General features: G+C 32.5%; 1 protein-coding gene across 1 annotated transcript in view; it reads right to left on the reverse strand.

The window, feature by feature from the left end:
- Nucleotides 1–12999, reverse strand: part of LRRC63 (leucine rich repeat containing 63) — a 64326-nt gene that overhangs the window by 19665 nt on the left and 31662 nt on the right. Inside the window, exons 6-7 of the mRNA XM_011974582.1 lie at nt 9179–9277; nt 5315–5451 (exon numbers count right to left, since the gene is read on the reverse strand). Of these exons, the coding sequence (XP_011829972.1) occupies nt 5315–5451; nt 9179–9277 (236 nt within the window). The remainder of the gene's footprint in view (nt 1–5314; nt 5452–9178; nt 9278–12999) is intronic.

Consider the following 12999-nt stretch of genomic DNA (forward strand, 5'->3'; position numbering starts at 1 on the left):
GAACCCTTAATTTCATCTCCAAACTTAATTTCCCTTTGCCCTGTAATATAACATATTCACAGGTTCTGGTAGAATACAAACATCTTTGGGGACCATTATTCTGCCTATCACAGTTCATCCCTAAAGATTCACATCTATCCCACATGCAAAATACATTCACTTATCTCAATCTCCTGAAAGGTCTTAACCCTTTACAGCATCAACTCAAAGTTCAACATCTCATCTAAATCTCCAAAGTCCCATATCTCATCATCTAAATCAGGTATAGGTGAGGCTCCAGATATAACTCATCCAGAAGTACAACTTTTCTCCATTTGTGGATCTATGAAATTAAAGAAACAAGTTATCTGCTCTCAAAATACAATGGTGAGATAGGCATAGGATAAGTTATAGATATTCTGGTCCAAAAGGGAGAAAATGAAAGGTAAACAGGAATTACCAATCCCAAGCAATTCTGAAATAGGACTGAGTAAACTTCATTTGGTTTCCAGGCCTGGGAATAATGAGCAGTAGCTCCCAGTTCTGCCGCCTACTTTCCAGTTTCTGCCCTCCTGGCTCCTGGCTCTGTCTTTTGGAATCACAGCTCCACCTTCTGTGCTCCTGGCTTCATCTTCCCCGGTTCCTGGCACCACCCTCTGAATCATCCTCCCTTTTTCATGAAAGTTGGCACACATATTCAGCTGTTTCCTGACCATGGAATTTTGGAGATCTGATAGCGTTTTTTCATTTCATACTGTCTTTGTCCTTAATACACTCTGGCAACATTTCTATTAGTATAAAATCTTCAAGAACCTGGTGGGGTTCCCATGTATTTCATGGGTATCAGTCCATAAGACAAAAGACTTGTCCACAGATTTCATTCCCAGTTAATCCCATTTCTATTTTTGACTTTGCTGAAATGGCTGAGGCCATGTGACATGAGGTCATCATTAAAAAGGAATGGAATACTGATATATACAACATGGGTGAATTCCCAAAATTTATGTTGAGTGAAAGATGTCAGACTCAAAAAATCATTTGTTGTATCAATCAACTTTTAGAATTTTCCAGAACAGTCTCAGCTAAGCCCACAGCATCGTCTCTCAAACATTCACTTTTCTGTGCTCTGTTCTTTTCCATTCCTCTCAATATCAATACTAAATCATCACAATTTTCTTTAAAATTTCTTTTCAATCATTATTCTTCTTGCTCTCAAAGATTATCTGAAGTTATTTCATAGTAATCTCTCTCAATTGATGCATTATAGGAGCTAAATAAATCTTTGTTGACTAAATGAATTTCCTGTTTTCTTACCCCTATAACTATATATTTTACATGTTCATTTTTAGGACCTACCTCCAGTTTTAGAAGATACGGGTTACTCCTCCTGTTCAAGACCAGAATCTCCACCTGAGCTGATGACTTCTTCCCCTCCCATCTCCTGTGAAATTCTGCATCATCTATCATCCTTCCACATTTTCAATCTATTCCCTATTGGTTTCTTTCCAACATCCTATAAATATGCCTGAGTCTTTAAAAATCTAACAACAAAAATGTTTCTAAGATCTCACATTCTCTATAGCTTTTATCTAATTGCTCTTCTCACATTGCCTCTAAAGTTCTACAAAGAATGGTCTACACTATTACCAATTTCTCTCTTCCCATTCCATCACAACCCACGGCAAGCTGGCTTTTATTGCCATCATTCCACTAAAACTGTTCTCACCGTTACTCTTACTGAGCTTCTCTATTGTATTTGACACTGTTGGTCATCCTTCTTTTTCAAAATAATCCACTTCCCTGACTTCCATGATACACTTGGTTCTCTTTATGCAATTTGAGGCTTTTCCTCAGTCTTTATAATTTCTTCTTTATCTGTCTGTATTTGAAACACAGACGTTTCTCCAGAAATATCTCCAGCACAAAACTCTCCTGTGAGGTTAATATGTCTAAGTCTAGATTTGTGATGGAAAACAGAAATCTAAAACCAACATGTTAATCTTAAACAAAACTCATTATTTTTCTTCATTCAAACCTCCTCAGCCTTGTCACTCTTGTGCTTAAAAACAACCAATGGCTTCTCAATGCACTTTAAATAAATTATAAATGTTTCACCTGACCCTCAAAGCTTCATGGGATATAGTCCCCATGCAACTCCTAAACCTCACCTGGGTTTTACTCTAAGCCATGCTGGCTTCCTGTCAGCCTTTGAGGAGTCCAAGCCTTTTTACTTCACATGTTATTCCCACTGCATTAATATTCTTTTTCCTATTCTTGGCCTGGATTCATAAACTTGTGCTTAAATGTCATTTCCTCAGATACGCCTTTCTTAGTGACTCAATTTTTTTTCTCCTGACATCATATTGTTCTTTTCAGTCAAAGCCCTTAGAATGTTTTATATCTATATATTCATATATTTATTATGGCGTTTATTAAAATTCCTATATCCTTCTCTGGATTCTAAACCCCATAAGGGAAAAGATCATGCCCCTTTCTTTTAACAATCTAAACCCAATGCTTAGGACAGAGCCCAGTATTTAATAAATACTCAATAAATATATTTTACATGATTGAATTGTTTCACTCTAACTAGAAATCTGGGTGTTACCTTGAATTGACTTTTTTTTTTTTTACTTTGATTCTTCTGTTCCTTACAGCCTCTGTGTCTCAATTCTAGGTATTACAGGTTTTACTTCAATTTCATAACAATTTGTTCCTCCTTCTCCATGCTCACTACCATTGCCTTGGTCCAAGTTCTCTTCATCTCTTGCTTGAACTACTGCAATGGCTTTCCAACTAATCACCTTTAATTCTGTTTATCCCCTCACATCCATCCTCCACACTGCCACTAGAATAACCTAGAATGTAAGTTTGACTCTACCACACACCTATGGAAAACCTGTAAAGGTTTCTCACTGCATACAGCATAAATTCTTCACCTTAGTTCACAAGGCTTCCCAGATAATCTGTACCACTTATTACCACTTGGCATTGCCCTCTAAGCTTCAAAAACAGCAAACTGCCTGTATTTCCCATCTCATGTTATATATGCTACTTCTTTTCATATACGTTGTAACTTTTCATTGAAGAAATATCCACCCTATCATTGGCCCAACTATCCTTTGTTGTCTCTCCTGTTTAATCCACCTAATTCACACTCAAACATCTTTGGATCAAATACCACATCTTCCAGGGAACCATCCCTTTCCCTTGAGAATGGGCTACATGTAACTCATACATTTTACTGTGTACATCTCCATTATTTTACTTTACTCAATTGTATTCAATTATCTGCCTTCCTTTTAGGTGGTGAGCTCCTAGGAGCACACAGTATTAATAGATGCTTCATGAACATCTGCTGAATTAATTACAAGAATGAGAGTATAACATTCAAAGTGCATCAGTGCAATTACTTGTGATGGTAATAAAGTCCAAACTCCAGAATTTACACAGAGCCAGAATATCTCAAATATATTACATAATTATTTGGTTCACTAAATTTCACTCAATTTAATTCAGTTACTGATCTCTAAGTCTCACCACACTGTATGAGGTCTTCTTTGCTCAGCAAGGTAGAGTTCTGACAAGAACCCTTAGATATGAAGAATCCAGCACCTTAATTCTTCCCTGTATAAGTGCTCTCCTGGTGAGTTTCCATTAAACAAGTTTTGCAAATAAAATTTTTATTATGTCAGAGCTTGCTTGAAGTCTTCTTCGAGGCCAATAAAATTAAGTTTTCCCCATTATGTTTTTCATTCTTGGCTTTAATATGCTGTCACTCTTTCCTTGATATGAATACATATCCTATGTTATTTATTAAAAATACAGTACTTTATTGTAGAAACACTAATATTTTTAAAAAATAGCTTCTGCAAACTTTTTGAAAGTATGAATAATCAACAATTCATACTTATTTGCCCAATATCTAAAAAAGGAACAAAATGTTGACCTTTTAGTTATAATCACATTTTACTTGCTTTAGGAATTTTTATTTTGTTTAAATGGTAGTTATGATGATTGAAAGTATATAATTATGATTATAGATTTTCAGTAGGAATTCATGTTTACATGCTGTATATGTATATATATTTTTATATATATAGTTTGTGTGTATATATGTAATTGTATATGTGTTTATATCTATATAAACAATTATAGATATGTGTATACACATGAGTTAGTATACATACATATATTACTTTGCTCTCTCCAATGAGAGAATCTAGAAGGAATGACATCCTAATGGCGATGAGGATACCCAACACCCAGATCTTCGCTTTTAAACACCATTTTCTAATAAAAGGAAACAGGATTTCTTTAGAGAAATGGCAGATAGTATCAGAACTGGGAAAATACAGTTTATGTACTGTGGAAAAATCTGGATGAGTCAAACAGAAATAAAATACCCATATGTAACATTCTTACTTATTTAGTGTTTATTCTTTCTTTTTATATATGTGATGTGTAATGTGTGATATGTATATGTATTTTACACAGAAATGGTATAATTTTTTAATATAATCTTATTCTTTTAAATAACTGAATGTTTATGAATGTACAATTTGTTAGATCATTAATTACAAACAATACCGAATGAACATCTTTATAAATGAATTTGGATACAATTCCTTAGTTACCATAAATAAAACTCTTATTTTGCAAATTATTATTCAACTATTTATGAGTCCCTTTCTCTTTGCGCTTAGAGATTCAATTTGTTGAACTCTAATTGGAGTAAGTATCTTGTTTGACATTTGGTTAAGGTTTTGGTTTAAAACTTTCATTAGGATTAAATAATAACTAGTCCATACGTGGGAAGAAATCCATCTCTTTTATGTCCAAATATCAGCATTCCTATGGAGTTGAAAGGGTCTTAGATATCATATAAGCCAATCTCCTTAGTTTATAGATTAGGAAATTGAGGCCAAGAATGGTTAAATTACTTTCTCCAGATCAAATATATAATTATCATCAACTTTAAAGTCAAAGGTCTAGATTTCCTCATTCCAAATTCAGTGCTCTTTCCATATCCAAAAAAAAGGCTGTCAAGAGATAGATGCAAGACTCTCACCTGAACTGCTTTAGATAATTCCTGTTAATTTAACCCATACTCAGATAACATATTTTTAGATGTATAGTCACTAGACCCATATTAATTGCTCTGTATGTAGCTGGTAGGATTGTTTTTAACACCATAAGAAGAAGCATATTAGCTAATTAGAATAGAATACGAATTACTAAATAGAAGTTGCTAGCTGCTTTCAAAGGGGAAATTGATCTTTTTCAAAATTATAAATTATTTTCTGTGTTTATAATCTCAGACCATCAACCTTACCCAGTTGGAAGAACAGTAATCAAATTAAAAGCAATGGTGAAAATTCTAAGGAACTCAAGTTGTTGAATTTCAGAAGGAATTTCTTTGATAGGATTATTTCTCAATTTCAGTATTTGTAAATTTTTAAGACACAATATCTGGGGAACAGAAAAGAGAAACAAACATGAGCAGAATAATAAAGTATGCAAATTATTATTTGTTACCTTTTATAAACTCTCTGAACTAATATAGAATCATTATAGCAACGTTAATTGGCTATATCATGTAACTCAGTAAACACCCTCGATCAACCTTCAAAACAAGTGACCAGCATTAATATGTATGATATGGCGAAATAGTGCAACCACTGTACTCATACAACTTTGACTCAAGAATGATCCTTTTCTAAGTGTGAAAGTCACCCTTTCTGATCAAGCTCACGGTTTCATATGAGGCAATCACGGAATAATGAGGGAGGAAGGAGATATCTGCAGAACCAGGAAGATAGGTGGAATTAACCTTAGTCATCAGAGAAGTGTCAGATTTCATAGCCAGATTATTTCTGATATCACAGTAATTTCATATACACTGATTTTTCATGTGAAGTTTTAAAAATAGAATAAACCATTTAAATCTATTATCTTCCTCTTAAATGGATACAAATTTTAAAAAGAAAAACAAATAAATGACTAAATCTATGATCTTTACTTGATTAGTATATTTCTCTCTGGTGAATATTAATAAGGTCTTATATTAGTTCTATTTAACATTAAATTCAACCTTGTTATCATCATAAAGGTCCAAAATTGGTGGAGTAGAGCAGGTTCATTCTTGTAATCAGGAAGCATCAGTCTCTATGTTTGCCTTTCTTTTCAAAATTATTTTGTCTCTTTGTAATCCTTTGCATTTCTATACAATTTTTAGGATAATGGAGTCATTCATATTTTCTAAAGTCCCTTCTTGTGCCTTTGTAGGAATGTGTTCATTTCACATAAGTTATTTAATTAGTTGGTATACAGTTATTTACAGTATTTTCTTTAAATCTTTTTAATTTGTATAAGGTCAGTAGTGATGTTTCTTCTTTCATCCTTGTCTTTAGTAACATAAGTCTTCTGTCTTTTTCTCTTGTGAGTCTACATAAGGTTTGTCAATTTTGTTGATTTTTTTAAAGTAATAACTTCCGTTTTTAAATTTTCTCTATTTTTCTATCTTCTATTTCACTAATTTCTATACTAATATTTACTATCTCCTTGATTATTCTTTGTTTAGGTTTAGTTTGCTCTTTTTTTTCTAGTGGCTTTACATGAAAAGTTAGTTTGAGATATTTCTTCTTTTTTAAAAGATTTACATTTACAGCTATAAATTTCCCTCTGAGTACTCTGTAATGCAGCTCAGAAATTTTGGTATGTTGTGCTTTCATTTTCATTTATCTAAAAATATTTTCTAATTTCACTTATAACTTATTATTTGACCCACTGGTTATTTAGGAGTATGTTGCTTAATTTCCATATATTTGTGAATTTCCAAATTTCTTTCAGTTTTTGGTTTATACTTTAATTCCACTGTAGCCAAAAATAGACTTTTGTGATTTTTCAATCCTTTTAAATTTATTGAGACTTATTTTGTAGCCTAATATACGATTTATCCTGGAAAATGTTCTATATGAACTTGAGAATTGTGTATTCTGCTGCTGTTGGTTTGAGTTAGACTCTAATACATTCCATACAGATTTATTAGGTCTAATTGGTTTATAGTGTTGTTCAATTCTATTTCCCTCTTGTTCTTCTGACTAATTTTTCTATTCATTATTGAAAGTGGGATACTGAAGTGTCCAATTGTTACAGTTGAATTTTCTATTCCTCCAATTCTTTTGGTTTTTGTTTCATATACTTTGGGGTTCTGCTACTAAATAAACACTTGTTTATAATGTTCTGTTATCTGATAAATTGACAAATGTCCCTTTTTATTTCTAGTAACTTTTTTTGCTTTAAAATATATTTTGTCTGATATTAGTATAGTCTCTCCAGCATTTCTATTGTTGCTGTTTGCATAATATATATTTTCTCATGCTTTTCGCTTCAACCTCTTCAATCTTAAGTGTGTTTCTTTTAATCTTAAGTGTGTTTTCTGCAGACAGTGTATCACTGAATCTATAAAAGAACTTGTATAATTTTGTACAGTCTATCTGTATCTTTTGAATGGATTGTTTGATATATTCACATTTAATGTTATTATTGACATGATTGGATTTATATCTGTCATTTCACTTTTAGCTTTCTATATGTCGTATGTTCTTTTAATTCCTCCTCTACTACCTTCTTTTGCATCAAGTGAATATGTTCTAGTGTAACATTTTATGACTTCAATAAGTGTTTTTAGTATGTTCTCTTGAGTTCTTTTCTTAGTGATTGTTTAGAGGTTATAATATATACCTTATCAGAATTTACTTCAGATTTATACTAACTTAATTCCAGTGAGATATGAAAATGTTCTTCATACATATTCAATTCCTTATTCCTTTTGTGTCTATAATTTCCATGTATATCATATCCATATATGTTACAGACCTAACAACACATTATTATACTTAGTATTATATTTGATTTTATGACTGTTTAAGAATCTTAGAGAAGAAGACCGAGTATATGTATATAGAGTTTGCTATATTAATCTTTATTTAACATTTCTGCTTCTACCTTCTCCCATCCTAAACTATTTTAGTGGACACTGCACTCTGCCTGATTCAACCATCTTGAATTTTCCATGAAACTGGTAATAATTTGAATCACCCCACTTACCTCAGTCCCCAACCTTCTATTCATTGCCTTTATGCCATGCTAACAACTGGGCCTCATCAGCCTGTCCCCAAAACAGCCCCTCTAAGCCTAGATATTACCATCTTCATTGGAATATTTTACCTATAGCTATATAACACAGACCTGCATTTTAATGACAAGTTGATCTCTGTCACTTTAATAATGAGCACTTTATATCTTACATGTGACTAGCCCTCTTGTCTTCACACATTTATTTTTTAGTGGATGGAGTTTTCTTTGGCAGATACACAAATATTACCTGTATCTACTTAGAAGAAAAGTTAAATTAGTGTGAAGAACTCAGATTTCTATATTCCTTGGGAATTCTTGTCAATTTCTCCCAGTTAAATTAATAAAACTGGTGTTACATATTAGAAAAGAAATAATTTCTCCAATTGAAAATAAAAACATGATATTATAGAGAAAGTATGGAAAATATATGTTTTCAATAGTATATGATTGAAATAGAAAGTACATTTGCCAAAAATCAACTCGCTGAAAGACAATACTCTGGAAATCAATTCACAAAACCACCAATTACCCAGTAATCAATGAAACAATGACTAAAGACACTAAAAACACAATTTGTCCTAATTATTCATAATGATTCATTCACCTAAAATGATATTAAATTAGCTAATCCCATATCTGATTATCCTTCATACATTTTATTAAGCAGAATATTATATTTTATCCTTTGGTAATTAAAACTTGTTACAACACTACATGTTTACTTTGCTTTTAAAGCTTCCAATTAGCATATAAATAAGGTTTATTTTAGATTACATTCAGAGTTAGAAGAATAAATATTTAATATACATTATAGAATGATGAGAACACATTTGAGAGCCTCATTGTAACATATTGTTTGAGGATTACATCATGGGACTTCCTAAGAAAGATGTACTGTACATTTTGTGCTTCTGAAAATAAGCCATTCAAAAGATGCAATCCAAAATACATTTACAGCACTTTATAGTAACTTCGAGGTATTAAAAGATGTCTATTTTTATTATAATTATTATACACAATAAGTTACATCAGTATATAACAATAAAAATGGACTCACTTCTGTGGGAAAGTAACGAAGATCATTAAATGACAAATTAAGATATATCAACTGGAAAGCTAAAGGTGTTAAGTCTGGACAATGTAGTATAAAAAAGCCCTAAAAGAAAGTGACAAGAGATAAGAAGTTAATCATGAACAAGGCACAAAATAGTTTATACAAGAGTAAAACAAAATCAGCACATAATTTGAATGAGAATGTTTTACACAATATACTAACAAGCCTATACTCATCATCCATTCATTTTTTTTAGTCTGTCGTGTTAATAGTTTCTTTGGTATGTAAAAGATGGAAGCAAAATAGAAACACTATGCATTAGGCTGTTCTCACACTGTTATAAAGAGATATCTGACACTGGGTAATTTATAAAGAAAAGAGGTTTAATTGGCTCATGGTTCTCCAGGCTGTAGAGAAAGCATGGCAGCATCTGCTTGGCTTCTGGGGAGGCCTCAGGAAACTTACAATCATAGCAGAAGGTGAAGGGGGAAGCAGTCTTACATGGTCATAGCAGCAGGAAGACCAGGGAGGTCTTTAAAACTAAGAGATCTCATGAGAACTCGCTTGCTATCAGGAGAACAGCAAATCCATCCCCATGATCCAATCACCTCCCACTAGGCCCCACCTTCAGCATGGAGATTACCATTTGACATGAGACTTGGTGAGGACACAGATCCAAACCATATCAGACTAGGTATTTATGTGTGTGACAAGTGTAGTATTATATGCGTGACAGAATTAGTTCAATCACTAACAAGCAAACATTGCTATGTGCTGAAATATAATTGAATCTATTTTATATATAATTATTTTCTTTACCCCTTTTTATATCTCTACCTTTATTTCTCTGATTTCTATCTGTTAATCCAGCATCTACTTGAAACTTCTTGTTAAATGTGCCAATTTCTGTACTGTCTTCATTGTCATTCAGTTTAAAACATTTCTGATTTCCTTGGTGCTTTCTTTCTTGACCTATTTTTTAATTAGTGTGTTGTTTGATTTCCACTTAGTGCTTTTTAATATTTACATTAATATTTAGCACAAATATTTGGTACTTTTCTAGATATCTTACTGTGACTTCTATTTTATCTCTGTTGTGGTATGAGAACTACAATATTTCAATCTTGAAATTGTTCCAACATATATCTTGAAATTGTTCTATGTGTACCTAAAAAGTAATGTTTATTCTGCAGCTATTGGATGTATCATTCTATAAATGTTAATTAGGTCAAGTTAGTTTCTGGAGTTATTTCAGATCTTCTATATCTTTACTGAATTGTTTTTTACTACACATATCAATTCTTGATCAAGATATGTTAAGTCTAATATCTAGTTATGATGGTGAATTGTTCTACTTCTCACTTTAGTTCTGTCAAATTTTGATTGATGAATTTTGAGGCATTCTTATTATATCTATACACATTTAGATTGTTCTGTCTTCTTGATGAATTGACCGTTTAAACATTTTCACACTTCTCTTTATACTTGGTAATACTCTTTTTCTTTAGTATTATTTTCTACTTAGTCAGCTAATACAGCCATAAGAGCTTTATAATGCCTACTGTTATCTTTTTCCAGTTTTACTTTTTAACCATCAGTGTCTTTATTTAAGTATGCTTCCTGTAAATAGCAAATAATTGAGTGGTACTTCATTGGCCAGTTTGACAATCTCTATTTTTTTATTGTGATGTTTAACCCATTTACATTTAACAAAATTACTAATATGTTTAGGCTAAAGTTTACCATTTTGGTGCTTTTTTCTGTTTGTCTGATCTGTTTCTGTTCTTCTATTCTCTATTCTCCCTTTTTTTTAGAGACAAGGTCTCGCTCAGTCACCCTGCCTGGAGTCCAGTGGCACAATCACAGCTCACTAAAACCTCAAATTCCTGGGCTCATGTGATCTTCCTCAGCTTCCTGAGTAGCTAGAACTACAGGTACATATCCCCATTCCTGGCTAATTTCTAAACAGAAAATTTGTAGAGACAGGGTCTTGCTATGTTGCCTAGGCTGTCCTCAAACACCTGGCATCAAGGAATCCTCTTGCCTTAACTTTCCAAAGCACTGAGATTACAGGCATAAGCCACAGCACTCAGCCTTATTCCTCTATTCTTTTCTTGCCTTCTTTGCTATGAACAGACCATTTGTTCAAACATCATTTTTTTTAATGACTTTCTGGTTATTCTCCTTAGTGTTATTAAAAAAGTGACTTCTTTAAAGATCACAGTATGTGCCTTAACACAACCACCCTTCAAAAAGTATTCTACTACTTCATGATTAAAGAATCTTTCAATATCAGCACCATAGAAAAGGGTAAGAAAAAAAAGAAACTTACAATAGATACATACATTTAGCCCCTTCCAACCTTTTGTACTCCTGTTCTCAAATATTTTACTTTTATATTAGCTATAACACCCACAATATATGGTGAATGTATTTATTTTAAATAATCAGTATTCTTTTAAAGAGATTTCAAGATTGTTTTAAAAGGTCCTTTATATTCACTGATGTATTTACCACTTGTGGTGCTATTCATTATTTCTTAATTAACTAGGTTTCTATTTGGTCCAATTTTTTTCTTTTTTTAACTCCTCAGGCTTTTTTCCAACATTTCTTGTAGTAGAGGTAAGCTTGAGAAAAACGAATTCAGCTTTTCTTTGTCTGAAAACATCTTATTGCATATTCATCTTTTAGTGATATAAGATTTATTCTTTATCAATGAAGAGTTTATAACTTTAAATAGTTGCTAGAAACACAGTCTTAAGGCAGAAATGTGCAAAATAGCAAACAAATTCTTTAAAGCTTATAACCAAGGACTGGGTGTGGTGGCTCACGCCTGTTATCCCAGTACTTTGGGAGGCCGAGGTGGGTGGATCACCTGAGGTCGGGAGTTCGAGACCAGCCTCTCCTCTTGATTTGTTTACGATGGCCCTCCTTGTCTTACCATTCTTGACTTAAAGTTTACTTTATCTGATATAAGTATAGCTGCTCATGCTCTTTTTTGGTTTCAGTGTATGTGGAATATCTTTGTCCATCCCTTCGTTTTCAGCTTGTGTCTTTATAGAGAAAGTGAGTTTCTTGTAGACAGCATATAGCTGGGGCTGATATTATTTATTTATTTACTTATATTCAAGGTTTTTATTGATAGGTAAGGGTTTCCTGTTGTCATTTTGTTATTCGTTTTCTGCTTATTGTGTGAATCCTTTCTTCCTTTTTACCTCTCTTACTACCTGACTTTGTGTTTAAGTAATTTTCTCTAGTAATATGTTTTGATTCTGTGCTATTACAGGTTTATGCTTTGTGGTTACCATGAGGCTTACAAAAACCATGATATAATAGGTAATTTTAAACTGATGACAACTTAACTTTGCTCACAAGGAAAAGCATCAAAAACAAACTCCACACTTTAATAGCACCTTCTACATATTTTGACTTCTTGATGTTTCAATTTACATCCTTCCATATTGCCTATCTCTTAACCAGCTGTTGCAATTGTTGTTTTTAATAGTTTTGTCTTTTAGTCTTCATATTTAAGATGTAAGTGGTTTACTTACCACAATTACAGTATTAATACATTCTGAATTTGTCTAGTTTTCAATTTTCTTATTTTCAGCAGTGAGTTTTATATTTTGAAATGTTTTCTTGTTACACCTTATGGTCTATTTCTCCCAGATGGAAGGACTCCCTGTAGCATTTTTTTGGACAGGTTTGGTGTTCATGAGTTCCTTCCGCTTTTGTTATTTGGGGAAAGTCTTTATCTCTCCTTTGTGTTTGAAGAGACACTTTAACGGGTATAGTAGTCTCAGTCGAGACGGGTTTTTTTTTTT

The sequence above is a fragment of the Mandrillus leucophaeus genome, unplaced genomic scaffold, assembly GCF_000951045.1.
Source record: "Mandrillus leucophaeus isolate KB7577 unplaced genomic scaffold, Mleu.le_1.0 Scaffold147, whole genome shotgun sequence".
Taxonomy (NCBI): domain Eukaryota; kingdom Metazoa; phylum Chordata; class Mammalia; order Primates; family Cercopithecidae; genus Mandrillus; species Mandrillus leucophaeus.